The 15153-nt window shown below is 46.6% G+C and overlaps 1 protein-coding gene across 2 annotated transcripts in view; it reads left to right on the plus strand.

The window, feature by feature from the left end:
• Nucleotides 1-13607, plus strand: part of EcR (Ecdysone receptor) — a 151995-nt gene extending 138388 nt beyond the window's left edge. For both annotated transcript variants that reach the window (XM_077659100.1, XM_077659101.1), the window contains 4 exons: nucleotides 958-1277; nucleotides 3263-3418; nucleotides 4159-4381; nucleotides 7239-13607. In XM_077659100.1, coding sequence (XP_077515226.1) covers nucleotides 958-1277; nucleotides 3263-3418; nucleotides 4159-4381; nucleotides 7239-7480 — 941 coding nt within the window. In that variant the 3' untranslated portion in view covers nucleotides 7481-13607. The remainder of the gene's footprint in view (nucleotides 1-957; nucleotides 1278-3262; nucleotides 3419-4158; nucleotides 4382-7238) is intronic.
• The last annotated feature ends 1546 nt before the right edge of the window (nucleotides 13608-15153 follow it).

The following is a 15153-nucleotide window of genomic DNA, read 5'->3' on the forward strand; positions in this document are numbered from 1 at the left end:
ATTGTGGTGTGATCCCTAGCACTGAATGGCAATGCCAGGGATCAGGGCAGATTTAGTTTGAACGCTCACGGGGAGCTTTTAATGGCTTTTTTCGGGATGCACAGGTTGTAAAAAGTAAGAATCACATGGTTTGAGAAAAGGACATAATGACTTTGGCACTGGAACATTCAAGCCTTGTAATTTTTAAAGAGGCAAATGCACAGAGCACCCGTATTTAAGTTAAGCGTTCCAGCCACTATATTTGCAATGGCTTGGGGCTGTCAAGTTACCTAGATGAATTGCTTTGATTTCTGTGAAGGAAGAGATGGTGTATTCTTTAGAGCATAATTTGTCAAACGACTTATCGGAAGCACGCAGTATCTGTGACACATGTGAAGTGCATGCAACTATTTTATGATGCATGTCTGTGGTAGTATGATTTAATGTCATAAGTAAATGTTGAGCATTTTTAGCTTTTTTCACGGAACTTCTGATCTTAATAATGTTAGTGAAAGCCATGTGTAAATGTAATTTCTGTTTTAAGTATGCATTCTGGCTTTAAAGTTTTCTCACCAATTTCTTCAGATGTTTTTTGCACAGAATGTGAATATTACTGCCAAGTGGATACTCAATAGGCTGTTCAAACACCTTTGTCAGTTCTCTAGAGTTGCTGTTGAGCTGTTGAGTACAGCCGTCCTCTGACTTTGGCCACACGAGCTCCACAGCTGAGTTCTTGAACAATTACAGTGTCATAACTATGTTGTAAGGCACATTAATATTGCACAGCAAGAGTGTGCAGAGTTGTTTCAGGGCACTGCATGCAAAAGAGGGAATATTTATATGCAGGACATTGGGACTGCTTAATCACTGGCAGTAATTTACCAGCACTTGTTAGGTTTATTTTCTAGTGGTAGTTAGAGCCATGCCCTAATGGCTTGAGTGTGAGCTAACAGTACTGTGCATGCCTGTTGGTCACAGGTGTGGTGCCGGAGTACCAGTGTGCCATCAAGCGGGAGTCTAAGAAGCACCAGAAGGACCGGCCAAACAGCACAACGCGGGAAAGTCCCTCGGCGCTGATGGCGCCATCTTCTGTGGGTGGCGTGAGCCCCACCAGCCAGCCCATGGGTGGCGGAGGCAGCTCCCTGGGCAGCAGCAATCACGAGGAGGATAAGAAGCCAGTGGTGCTCAGCCCAGGAGTCAAGCCCCTCTCTTCATCTCAGGAGGACCTCATCAACAAGCTAGTCTACTACCAGCAGGAGTTTGAGTCGCCTTCTGAGGAAGACATGAAGAAAACCACGGTTAGTAGTGGGCTGATCTTTGCTATACTTTGTTTCATGCATCACATGCAAAGCTGTGAAAGGTACACAAGTAGTCTGCGTGAGAAAATAAAGAGATGCTTGTTATTTCGTGCTTGTAACTTGGCCGAGTGGTCTAACGCACGACTCTGGAGAAGACAGTGTAGCCAGTGTGTGATGTGTGGGTTTGAATCCTCGTTGTGACAGATTTTTACTGTGCTTTTAGTGTGAAAGCACTACTTAACATGGTCCCAACCAAGAATCTTGTGTGCAGCTTCGGAGTAACTCTGATAAGTTCGGGTTAGTTCGGAGGAGTGTCATGCAGGCTGCAGCCAATGGGATCGAAGCTCGAGTAAGTTCAGAGGAGCGTTACGCCAGGTGTAGCCAATGGGAGGGCGACCTTGATGGTGACTTTGGCCAAACCTAGTATAGCAACAGCCCATGCAGAAATAAAATATATATTGCCGCAATGGGTTCTGGACCCACGGCGGCGCAGACGGATCATCTTTATAGGCCACTGCACGAGAGCACTATGCTATTGCCACAGCCGATCACACCTCGTGTTAAACTGCAACACACTGTCGCATTGTGCATTGCACTTCGTCGTCTTCGTCACGTTCTGTCCACAGCGCGAGCAGGGCAGATCAGCTTAAGCTCGATCAGAGCTTAACCTGAGTCATATATTGTCGCCAGACATGTCGACGAACCAGCAGTTAGCCAACCAGGCTAAACACATACTTTCGCATGTCTACTCGGCTTAACTACGCTAAAACCCTACCACTTTTTTAACCTATATTTTTATTTTGTGAAATTTTAATTCAGAATCATGTTTTTCAAATTAGCACTGACTATAGTTGTATTTGGAACTGAACTACACATAGCAGTTCCTTCCATGCACATTGTGTTCATATGAGCGGCCTGAAATCTGCTGTATAAATTTAAGGCCCAAAATCTGCTGTCTAAATTTAAGTGCTGTAATGTCCTTTGAATGCGTTTGTTACACTGCTGAAACTTACTGTTGTGTAGTTCATTATGCGAGTCATGGAAAAACTGAGCGAGTGTTGCAAGATCTTCACTTAGCGACAGCATGGAGGTGGATACTCTGGTATTCCCACTCATAATACTCAGACAGACTTCTCTAGGAAACAGACCCTTGCACAGGCGTACACGCATGTACTATTCACTCGCTTGCCACGTTTCGATACCTCTGGAAAAAAATGCGAGCAGGAAAGTTGCTCGAGGTCACTATGCTAAACGCGATCTTCTCAAAACTGGTGGGAAAATGGTTGCGGGGATAGATTATAGGTTGCATGAACAAAAATTCCAGGTGCAAAAAAGCAGCTCAGGTATTTTGAGTGTTTTGCCAGCAATAAGAGCATGTTTTATCACATTCATTACAATGTATAATAAGCCTGAAGACAGCATTTATTATTTTTCGCCAGCAGGGACGCACTGCCCTTTGGTTGCGGATGTAGGCGGCACAAACAAGAGTGCCAGCATTGCACCTGGTGTATGAAATTGAGCGTAGAGGCAAAGCACACTCAGCAACTTCATTGATATTCTTTTGAGGAAAGGCTAAGATCGACATTGCGACAAGAACTTTGGTGCTTTCGTGGGACCGTGTGGGTTTTGATTGAATGTCCCTTCTGTTTGTGCATTCTGCTATTGGGGCTGCTTTTGTGCTTGCTTGTGTGAGCCGTACCAGTATTGGTCAGTAAGTGCTACAGCCTGGAAAACTCTGTACTGATAGTTCAAGATTTCCTTCATTGTTGAACTCTGCTGCACTAACTTAATGCAGTGGTGCTAGAAAAATAAGTCCATCTGCTGTTTGCTGATTGTTCACATGACTGAAACGGAAACGGTTTGTAGGCAGACATTTTTGGTCCATATGTAGATAGTGTGTGCACAAGCTTACTTGCTAGTTTGGATGTAACTATTTTTCTACATTTGATGTTGACTGGTTGCCTTTGTTATGTGCATGTGTGCAGCCCTTCCCCCTGGGAGACAGTGAGGAAGACAACCAGCGGCGATTCCAGCACATTACTGAGATCACCATCCTGACAGTGCAGCTCATTGTGGAGTTCTCCAAGCGGGTCCCTGGCTTTGACACGCTGGCACGAGAAGACCAGATTACTTTGCTGAAGGTTGGAACACTTTGCTAGTCACGCTCGGGCTTACCTGTCTTAACGTCACATTTCCTGGCATTTACATGGACCAAATTTCCTAGAGTGACCGGCTCATTTTGGGGCCTTGCAGTGACGGCGGGGGAAGCTCCTGGAAATAGGAAACTCAGCCTTTTAATAGAGTACTTTGAAAAATGCAGCTAGGTGTTTGAGTTAAGTCTTTTCAACTGTGTTGCTTGCATTCGCACTGAAATAATCTTGCAGGATAACTCTACCCATGCTAGAATACACATCTTTCAAATAGTACTTATTGGCATACATGACGCAAGGGTGAATACTTGGATTGCAAAGGGCTTGTGAGCAGTCAGCTCTGTTGCAGAATAGTATTTAAAAAATAAAAGCAAAAAAAAATTCAGGCTGTATAGTAGTGCTCAGAGTTGCAACAACGCGGAGGGAGATGAGTGAAGCCATTTTAATAATGGACGTGTGAGGAAGCAAATTTTGTCCTATATTTGCTCCTGCTTCCCACGGACATGAAACATGAACTATGGGCCTTTCTTTATGGAGAGGCTTCTGCATGCTAATGGCACTTGTACATGTGTATGGCTGGTGCATCGCTATCACCTCTGATAGCTTAGGGTATCATAGTGAAGTGGTTTTACTCGTAACAAGAGTTGTGAACACTGCATCAGTGTAGTGGTATGATGATGCGTGTGCTACAGAGGCAGCACATTGACCTTGTCTATGCTGTTGTCTTTCAGGCCTGCTCCAGTGAAGTGATGATGCTGAGAGGTGCCCGGAAATATGATGTGAAGACAGATTCTATAGTGTTTGCCAATAACCAGCCGTACACGAGGGACAACTATCGCAGTGCCAGTGTGGGGGACTCTGCAGATGCCCTGTTCCGCTTCTGCCGCAAGATGTGTCAGCTGAGAGTAGACAACGCTGAATACGCACTCCTGACGGCCATTGTAATTTTCTCTGGTGAGCTGTCCTGCTTATTTGTGTGTGGCTGCTTGCTCTGTATTGGTATGACAGTGAAGAGCCCACACTCAGAAGATGAATTGTGTGAAGCGCTGAGCATAGGCTGTGGCAGCAAGAAATACGAGCAATAACACACTGTTGCTGTGTGTCATGCGTCTTCTTTCCTGCTGTTGTCAGTCAGTTGTCTGCTGAATGCTTCCTTCACACGAGCAGTTAATTATGACACAGTTTGCAGATGCCCAACCGAAAGCAATGGCACACTGCTGTAAGTTGTGAGCATTTGTGTTTCAGTTTCATAACATAGAACTGCTACTGATTGAAGGTTCTTCGAATTGCATTGACATGCATTGGGCTACACTATTCAGTAGTACAGTAATCCCTCGCTATAACGAAGTCAGCGGGATGGCGAAAAAATTCGTTATAAGCGGTAATTCGATATAAGCGACCACCTGAGAAAATCTAAAGCAGTCGAGCTGAGCTTTAATTGCGCCGCAACTCCGAGGGTCAAAATACAATGTATTCAGTGAACCAAACATTATTCAGGGGCAAAAAAGGCAGTGAGCTTTGGCTGTTTCAAGTTCTTACCGGGCGCTTGCAACCCCTGCTCTAATCTGACCAAGCATTGCACGAGGTCGCGGTCGCCGCCCATGCATTCAACCTTCGGGGTATTCGAATCTCGAAGGCAGTGGCCGCTTTTATGGGGCTATTTTAAGGTATTTTGAAGGCAGTGGTCGCTTTTATGGGGGAGGCGTGTCATCACAGAAATGCCGTGGCTCGAGTCTGAGGTTATGTGTAGTGCTCAAAAAATGATTAGCCACTAATTGTGAGTACGCAGCGCGATTGTGAAAACTTAGCGGTTTTGCAGTAGGGGATTAGTGGGAAATTTTTTCCCGAGGTGCGGAGCTGTGAAGTTTGCAGAACTTTTCAGCGCACTGTTGTTGACGACACTGTGTTAATTATATGGTTCAAGTGTCGGTGTTCGCGGAGCGTCGCATCGTTAACAGATGTCTAGGAACAAAATTTGATGACCCTACCACGCATTTAGACCATTTGTCTAGTCGGATGCTGCGAATCGAGCATGACCGGCTTGAGAAAGCCGCCAGGAAACACCGTGGTTGAGTTGACCAGCCATGTTGACAGCCTGACTCGCCACCGTCGACGCTTGGATTTTTTCTGTTTACGGCAAGTTATCGGTCGATTTGCACCGTAAAAAATGCAACGAAGCTAGTTTTGACGTTTTATTGCGATGCTGGCCGATTATGGCGAGCGGCAAGCAAATTTCTAGACCGGCTTCTCCAAAGTCGTCTTCTCGATTTGTTTTCAGTTCCTCGCGTCGAACACGGCAATGGGCATGCGACCAGCAGTCAATTGCGACCAGGCAGCAGCTTGACAACACCGTTGTTCACACTTGCAAGTGCGACCTGCAGGTCGCCTTCTCGTTTGAAGCGAAAACTCTCGGGAATGACTTTGTTTGCACGCTTTCGAGAGTTTTGTCTGCTTTGGCCGATGTGAAACGTTAGGCTTAGCGATGACTACAGCAGCCAGGGAGCAGCTCAGTTCTTTGCCGAAAGCTTAGCTGGCTCGCGACTCGCTAGTGTGAATGGGTTCATAATCGGAGGGACACTTCTTTTGTACTTTTTGGCTTGTTTCAGCGCCAGAAATGCTCTTTTAGAGCGGTAATATTTTGCTCACCGAGCACACCCCATGGAATGCTACGGCACAAGTCTGCCCACAGTCTTTTGGCCACTTTACGGCATTCAAGAGACTGCAGTATTCTGGCATCGCAAATCGTCACGAAAACTTTATTTTCGTTTGGCTTCTATCGCGGAGGACACCAGCGATGCGATTTCGACCAATTAAGGCGCGCTGCACCATGGAATTTGACAGCTTCTGTTCGCTATGCTGTAAACAGCTGGGGGCACTCGGCACGCGCTTGGTACCCGTTACTAGGCAGGTCATCGGTTGTAGGTTTGTAACTTTTGTGGCCTGTTCTGTGCCTGCATGAGACTAATTCGTCGGCAGTATTGATTAGACACTGCATGCGCAAAAGGGTCGCCACAGCTTGGTGGCGGCGATGTCTCCGCTCGCTACTTCGCTCTAAGCGGGTCAAGCTCTTCGTGCGCTTCGAGTAATGCGGCTTAAAATACATGCGTTTGGGTCGGGACCGGGAGAAATTTCAAATAAATCGATATTTCGAGTAAAGCGATTTCGTTAGAATGAGGGATTACCGTACTGTAGTTGAAAAGCAAAGTTGCAAAAAGCATTTGCCATCTGGTGCAGCCAGTGCAATTGGTTTGTTAGTATGCACCGGCAGTTTATAGGGATGTGGATCGGAGCCTAACAGTGTTGCTTGCCAGTGCATCCATGTTTAGTGGTAACACTTGTACAAACATTTGAAGCAGATTTGTTGCTTTTATGGGGCTCCACCTGACACTGAAGTGGTTGTGGGCATACCCATCACTTTTAGTGGATTCATCAATACGCTGTCATGCTTTTCTGTTTAAAGTAAAATAACTTAGAAAAGGTTAGTTTACTGTGAGACAACATTGCTGGGGGTTGCATGCTTCTGAGGTGAAACTCATACTGGTCAAACTAGTTTAAAGAACATTTCCCTTCCGATTCCAGTCGAAATCAATCCAGTTGAGTTCAATTTGGTGTCGGCTGGGAACCAGCTGGAATCAACTGGGAATTGATCCTTAAGCCAGTTTGACCAATTTGGATTTTAACCTGAGAGGATTACTTTGATGGGAATATTTATGCAGCCTGACATTGATCAGAACTGTACTCTATGTTTGCCGAGAGTTTCTGTGGGGAGTTGTTGGAGGAGGTCGTGTTGACTGGTTGATGCCCATTGCAGAACGGCCATCACTGGTGGACCCGCACAAGGTGGAGCGCATCCAGGAGTACTACATTGAGACCCTGCGCATGTACTCCGAGAACCACCGGCCCCCAGGCAAGAACTACTTTGCCCGGCTGCTGTCCATCTTGACAGAGCTGCGCACCTTGGGCAACATGAACGCCGAAATGTGCTTCTCGCTCAAGGTGCAGAACAAGAAGCTGCCACCGTTCCTGGCTGAGATTTGGGACATCCAAGAGTAGTAGAGGAGCTGGGCTCTGCTGTGGACTTACTGCCTGCAAGTGGCCCCTTTTCTGGCACTGCCACGATGTATAGGCGTCGTATGTCTCATTGCCAATGCTATAGTTGGGATGCTTTGCTGCCACCCTGCTCCCCACACTGTCAGCCATGCCCGCTACTCTCCTCTGTGGCGGCTGTGCATGAAGCAGGCCACCAACTGGGCGGGGCACTCGGTAGTCACTTGCACAAGGCCGCAGTGGTAGCGGCCCTGTGGGAAAAATGCGCCTTCACTTCACCATTGATTGTGTCTGTGCTGTAGAAGCTACCTCACACTTTTTAAAAGCATCGGATTGCTTTATTATATAAGCCTTCTTTTTGTTCTGTAAACGCAGATTGATCTCCCCTGCTTTCATGTGAACGAGCATTAATTGTGACAGTCGTCTTGGTGAGAAAGAATGCTTTTTATACAGCTCTACATTTTTCTTTTTGTTATTGACAAACATTTTTGTCAGCATTTGAGGTCATGCATGAGGACTATTTTATCCTTTCGGACTATTGAGTTTTTATAGATTGACTTTGCTGTTCAAAATTTCTTGACGCTTATTTTCGCTAGTGCTTTTCTGTGGCCTCTCAAATTGATCATGCAGTCTGTGGCTGGGGCACTAGTGAGATAGCCTTTGAACATTACACGGAGGCTCACGAATGCCACACCAGCAAATCAGTGGCTCCCTGTAAGTGACGGACAAGAGAATGGCACAGCATGGCTGACAGGGTGGGCAGTGTGATGCCTGGCCGTGTGCTCGACTACAGGGGATTCATCGGGTGGTTGCGGCTTCAACCCGGACTTGGCACACTGCAAGGGCATCGTGCAGACTGCAGAGCCTGATAGTGTAGTAAGCTGGGAATGCGATCCCGTGGTCTGACCAGCTGTTTTTCTTCCTCCCTTTTTTTTTTATTCCAGGCTTTGCTCTTTAGTGTATGTTTTTGTTGCAGTGACTAACAGCTCCAGAAGGGCATTCTTGAGTGTTGCGGGAAGAAGAGCGGTGACACAGAAACGGCAAACAAGAGGGGTGGCACCTGTGGTGTGTGCTCTCTCACACTGTTCCTGGCAGGTTTAGTGACATGTGACAAAAGCCATTGTCTGAGAACTGCAGTGTGTGTATACGGTCCATGGAATAGCAAAGAAGGACTGTTGTGGAGAGCGCAAGTGGTGCGCACTGCCTCCCCGTGTGCTTGCCTGTCTGGCTGCATGGTTGCGTTTGATAGTGTAGTATCACCACTACCTATTGTTGAACCCACAGTCAAGTGCCTTAACATAGTTTGAGAAAGGTTTGTCCCGCTCCTCTTTGGGTTATGTAAGTCGTAGCTTGCACAGTCGGGGATAGTGTGAGAGGGCCACGGCCACGGGTGTCTCACACCCGCGTCAGTGGCATCCGATTTTGTCCTCTCTTTCACCGCCTCTTCCCGCCTCTGGGCAGATGACAGTGGCAGCGCCACGATGGCCAGGGCAGCTGTGGTCTCTTGCAGTGGCAGGGATGCCTCCCTCTCTGCGGTTGCACATGAGAGGTGGCTGTGAGTGAGATAAACGCACAAACTTCGACAATTGTACAAATATCTCCCTTCCATATGGCAAGGGCATTGTTCTTTTCTTTATTTGCCTGGTTTGCGTTTTTTAAAAGGGTGTTTTCGTTTCTCTATGTTATGTTGGGTGCATGTACATAGCGATGTAATGCTAGGCACGGTCGACTGAGATGGGGATGGCATCTTGGAGTGCTCGCTTGGTACCGGTGATGTGTGAAGGGGTGTGGAGCACCCCAGCAGAAGGAAAAGATGCCAGCAGCGAGAGAAGGAGGACTGAGCAGCCCACCACCAGACCGCCTCACCTTTACCTTCTTTTTTTTTTTTTTTTGCTACAGAGCGGTTTACGATCTCAGTGTTTCACAAAACCACCTGGCAGGTAACAGCAAAGCAAACAAAAATGGACAAAAAGAAAGGACTCCAAATGCATTAACCATGACTGCTTCAACTTGGACGTTGCCGGCAACGAAACCAGTGGACCTACGGCAAACATCGAGCGTCAACCTTGTGTGTACATCTGTGCTTGTCTGTGGTTGTAGTGTGTGGTTGTTGGGCGCGCACAGACTATAATGTGGAAAAAGAGAGAATACCCACGAGGGACTTGTGGCAGTGAGTTTGTCCTGGGCCCCTGCCTTCACTTCTGAATCTCAGTGGATGTTAGAGAAGCCGATATTTCAAGAAAGAAGAAAAGCCTGGGCACATAGACACACGCGCAAAAGAAATTATGCTGAAGAATGAGTGGCACAAGTGAGACACAATATATTTGCAGGCGGTGCTGCTTGATTCCTTCTTTCTTTTTACTATTTGAGTGCCTTTTGTTATTTTTTATTGTCATGATCAGATGAGACTAACCAGGTGCAGTGTGAAGGCATGTTCATCTTGCAAATGTTAGAATGTTTGGTTACTTGAACTTGCTTTTACCTTTCTTCCCCTCTGTTGTTTGTCCTTTTCACTGGGTGCAGAGAAAATTGCATTTCTCACATTGTGTGTCATTGCTTGGGTACTTGTTTGTGGATGAGTGTCACTTACTGAGGCATGAGTTGTGCGGCGAGCCAACCACCTGGTTTGGTTGCACACGGGCGCCCCCCACCTGGGGGCAAGTGCATGGCCATGGGTGCAAAGGGGAAGTGAGGGAAGCGGCAATCCCAAATCATCCCATTGGATCACACCCGCAAGCATGTGCCTCGACACTCCCTCTTGCTGTGCTTTGCGGGGATTAGTTACAACATTTTTCCTGTCTGCTACAGACCCGTGTACCTGATTGTCGTACGAGCATCACGATCTCTGCACTGATCATTGGAGCTGTTCTGCACTGTCCTTGTCGCTTCCCTGTGTTTCCCCTTTGTGGCACTCTTGGGGTGCATAGCTGCTGCGCACTGGACCGAGTGGCAGGGGTTTGGGTAGCAGCAGCTTGTGTTGCTGTCTAGCAGGGTCCCGCTCTCAATGGGATATTTATTGCCGTCAAGTGGTACACTGCTGGAAGCTTCTTTTCCGCGGGCACACAGGGGTAGATACCAGAGTTGTGTTTTTAGGGCTCCCCTGGATAATGTGTGGAAGCGCCTTTATAGAAACAAAAACTTGGTATCCATAAGTATATTGATGTATCATAGATATATGTCGCTAACCATGGATGCCTCATTTCATTAGTGAGCCAAGAATGGTCTGCAGTGGGGCACTGCTGGTTCCGAAGTACTCAATCCCCTTTCGCGTTGCAAGGTACCTCCCCCCTTGCATCTCCTTCAGTGGTCTTTAGGCAGGCACACGCACACACCTTAGCTTTATTTTTTTTCTGGCAACATACCGCTCTATTGTATGAATGAATTGAACAGAGTGTTTTGCAAGATGAAAGAAATGCGAGTATGCTCTGCCAGCTTTTGCCCTCCGTGTGTAAATTAAATGCTTGTGCAGTGATTGGTACTCAAACAAAAATTCAATGTTTTGTCAGGCAATTTTTGCAGCCTCGGCACAGCAAATGTTATCTTGCAGGAGAGCTGGTTTGGCAAGCTTGCTAGCAGCGCCAACTTGCATTTCTTTGCTGTGGGAAAGCTGTTATAGCAGGACGAAAGTATTGTGGAAAAGGAAAACAGTAGGCCGCCTTTGTGATGCACGGCCAGAAGATGTTGATAGGTTAGACAGTGCGGCACTGTGTGGGAAAAGGGGCAGTGAAATTCTGTGCCTTGACCAAATATAGACGGCCTTTATTTTTCTGCTGAGACCCATGGTGCTAAGGCTGAGATGGAAATGTCACACCGTTAAAAATGAACGGGTATCCTCAAGCTCAAGTTTAAAAAAAAAGAAAAGAAAGGATGATGAAACGGAAGGTATCTCCTCTTGGTTGGCTGCTTTTTGCAAAGCAGGGATCCTCTCGCTACCATCCTAGCTTGGGTTTCCGTCCAGTAATTGTAGCTCTTTTTCTCTTGTCTGCCATTCAGAGCTGCCAGCGTCGTTGCCACTGCCACACTAATTAAAACACAGCCATTCCCATTTCCAGTTCCCGATTGACTCGTATACTCTCCGTGGTGTTTTACTGGCTGCTGACCCCCCGCCAAATGAAAGCTTTGAGAGATGGCAAGCTAGTGGCAGGAACGAGCCCCTTTCCGATCGTTGTGGTTCCCTGGATATGGCAGTAACAGGAGGCATGCTGTGCAGCACTGAGGCTGTTGGCAGCTGTTAAGTGTGACACGTTTCCAATGCACTTTGGCAGTATGATTAAATGCACTGGCAGGAATCTTTTAGTCTGCATGCAACTCGAAAACTAGCTACAGATGGTGTGGCACAAACAAACAAAATGGTGCCACTATAACACAGAGAGGTCACTTGTCAAAGGCAATGCTCAGCATGGTTAGTGGTATTGGCGTTAGTGGTACTGGCAAAATAAGGATCATTACAAGTGACACCCCCAGGAAATTCGCTGCTGAGTGAGCAAAAGAAAGGTGCACTGGCATTGGCCATTATAAATACTTATGCAAGGGCATGTACAATAGTGGCAGTTGGCACCCTCTTACAGACTTCAACCATTGTGCTTTTAAACGGTCATACTGCTCTAAACTTGCTGGTGGCATTTGACTTCTCCCTAAAGTGAGAGAAAAAAACACCTGAACCTGGTGTTTAGACCAGACTAATATCGGCAGCAACATTTGGTGCATTGACTATGCGACAAATGCAAGTGCCTGGAGACTAAAACAAACAAGAAAAGTAGAGTGATTGTCTATTTAAAGTAGACAGAGAAAAATTATGAGATCTGCTAATATTTTTACCTAGACATATTTTGGAGATCACCAAGGCCCAGTGTGTCTAACTGCTCAGGATGGTCGCGGTTGAAGACAGGGCTTGCATGCATGCTTGCTTCCTTCTGCTTCCGGCTAGACAATCGAGCTCCCACGCAGAAAAGCTTGGGAACCAGCAGTGTCCCCGTAGGCACCCATATTCCCTTTCCCTCCGCGTTCCTGGTGTGCAAATGGCTCGTGGCTTTTGTAGCTTCTGCCAGCCGAGGCAGCTGCACCGCCTCCTTTTTCCCCCGAACTTGCGGGATACCAACTCTTGGGACAAGCTGGGCTCTTGTGATGTGTTTCCCGTGTGGAGGGATGAGACCACTCCCTGCAGTGTGAACTCTCGGTACCTCCATCCTTGGGATGCTGTCGACGTGCTGTTAGGACTCGCGTGTCCCTAGTTGTCTTGTGTCCTTGAGTGTTGCGGAACTGTCTTTGGTTCATGTTGGCCCCTTTGAGTGAGCTGTGATTTCCTTGTTTGTTGTTTGTTTGCCCCCATCCCTGGATCGCACGCTCCTCTGGCTGTCCTCCTGTATGTAGCTCTCCTGGCTGTGTTACCGGGACGACGTACTGCCTGTTTTTCTGTCTGTAAGCTTCTACGCCCTCTGGCGCCTATCGAGTAGCGTGCGTCTGTTGACCCCTAATTTATTTCGCGCGGCTTATTTTTTCTCCTCTCTCTCTCTCTCTCGCCTCGAGACTGCCTTCCACCACCTACCCCTGCATACACAAGTGTCAGAATTTACGCCCCCCCTCCCCCCACCCCCCTTACTAGCAAAAAGTGTCCCTGAAGCATTGCCGTCTGAGGCACAGAAGAAGCCTTCCACAGAGGGGGCGTGCAGTGAGAATGCTGTCTATGGTAACTGAATCCAGCCGTTGGCTGGTTGCAATTGACTGCTGTGTGTCTATTCTTGAAGAAATTATTTTAAGGACACCAACCTTGGCAGCAGGAGGGGTCAAAAAAACGCAGAAGCAACTGTTGGTTATTTTTCATAGACATGCTGGAGTGAACACACAGACGCTATAATCGGGGCGTAACTAACAATGCTTGTATATAGTCAACACTGTTTATACTTATGGAGGAGAGAGAGGGCTGAATAAGTTATGTTTGTTATGGACTTTGTGCAAATTTTTTGTTTCTGGAGCTCCTTTCTTGCTGCGGAGCCAACGCGCACAAGGGGACACAAGTGGGTTGTTGTGCGCTCAGGTCTGCTACTGTTTTTTGTTGTACAGATTGTATCTTTTTTGCAATGTTCTATATTTTTAAAAATTAAAAATCCTTGGCTCGATTTATCATTACCAAAAACACTGTGTGTCTGTCTGTCTTGTCTCCTCCAAGCGAAAGCAGTGCCAGTGTTCAGCTGGGCAGCTTTAAGCTGAACTTGCTTGAGGGGGCAGCACCTTACCCTCGTAGCATTGCAATAAGGCTACGACGACATTTGCTTTCCAGGTTGGGAAAGTTCTGGGAGAAATAACACCACAGTGACATTTCAAGGCACTCGAAGATTCCTGAAAGCAGTAATGCTGTTTTTCTCGCACCACATGCGATCGTCATGTTCTGGAAAATTGAAACGGCTGCCTAGAACAAATGTTGACATAAATGCAAGTAAAAATCGCATGTCAGTGAAAAAGGAAAAGAAAAAAATTGGATGTTTCTGTTGGTTATGGTATACTTTAGGTTGTGTGCACCAAAGAAAGCAAGGTGTGCTGTGTACTGAAATCAAATTGGCTTTTTAGATTACTGCTTCTGAGTGACAAAAACACCACTTTCATGGGGAGTAAGGGCCTTATCCTCAAGCTGCATAAAGTAAATTGGCCCGTGCATGCTAAGGCTAAGTGCAAAACTAGGCTGCTATAGTAATATCAGCATTGTTTTCATTTATGATGCCAGTGCTGAACCGACTATGGTATGCAGAAAGATGGCCAAGTTTTTCTATGAAATTTGCGGGCCGATAACGAAGTGTCAAACATGTTTCTGGCAAGCATGTTTCTTTAGCGTCATCCAATTCTGCTTCGCCAGCAAATAAGAAAATGCTGAAAGCATTTAGCCGACAAAAGATCATCCCAGGACATTGCCCAAAGACCCCTACAAGCTGCAAAAATTTGCAAAGGTGAATGGTAGGCTTCGACGGCTCCTCCATTTTTTTTTTGTTGCAGACAGCTTTTTGTTTTGGTGTTCAGAGGGAATGATTTGAATGAGGCTGACGAACAGTTTGCAAAGAAAACTAGTGCAGACAGTTTTTCTCTAATGATCCTCTGGACTTTGCTTAAAAAAACGAGACAGGAAACAAGTCAAGTGTACTGTCTCGCAACTACTTTCGGCATCAAACTTGTGTATAGCATTCCAGTGGTGCACTGGCCTACGGACAGAGCAACATGCTACCTCGGCTATGTTTCAGGGGCAACACTTGTGCACATGTAGGGCCACATGGACTTGCAAGCTTATTGGGCATGAGCATGTGATGTAAAACCATCGGCTGCTGTCTAGTTTGATACCAACTACACCACAAGCAACCCAGCAGCTTTTTCACGTTTTGCTAACTGCTTTCATGTCAAGGTTCGGAAAACTTTATATTCTACCTGCTCTTGCGTAAGCCCAACTGCTGCAAATTAATGAAGAATCGTAGCTTATGTGATTTCGTTTTTTTTTATCTATGTGCAAAGATGCATCACCAAGTGACAACAGTAAAATCGATCACGTGCAGTAGCCAGTCATGCTGGCAAAGTATCCTTGCATACACGCTGAACTTTTGCATGATCCTGCTGATCTGACCACACCTGGATAATGGAGGGAGCAATTACCGAGGCTAAAATTGCATGGAATGTAAAATGTCTTGCACATATAAACTTTG

The sequence above is a fragment of the Amblyomma americanum genome, chromosome 3 (genome assembly GCF_052857255.1).
Source record: "Amblyomma americanum isolate KBUSLIRL-KWMA chromosome 3, ASM5285725v1, whole genome shotgun sequence".
In the NCBI taxonomy this organism is placed as follows: Eukaryota; Metazoa; Arthropoda; class Arachnida; order Ixodida; family Ixodidae; genus Amblyomma; species Amblyomma americanum.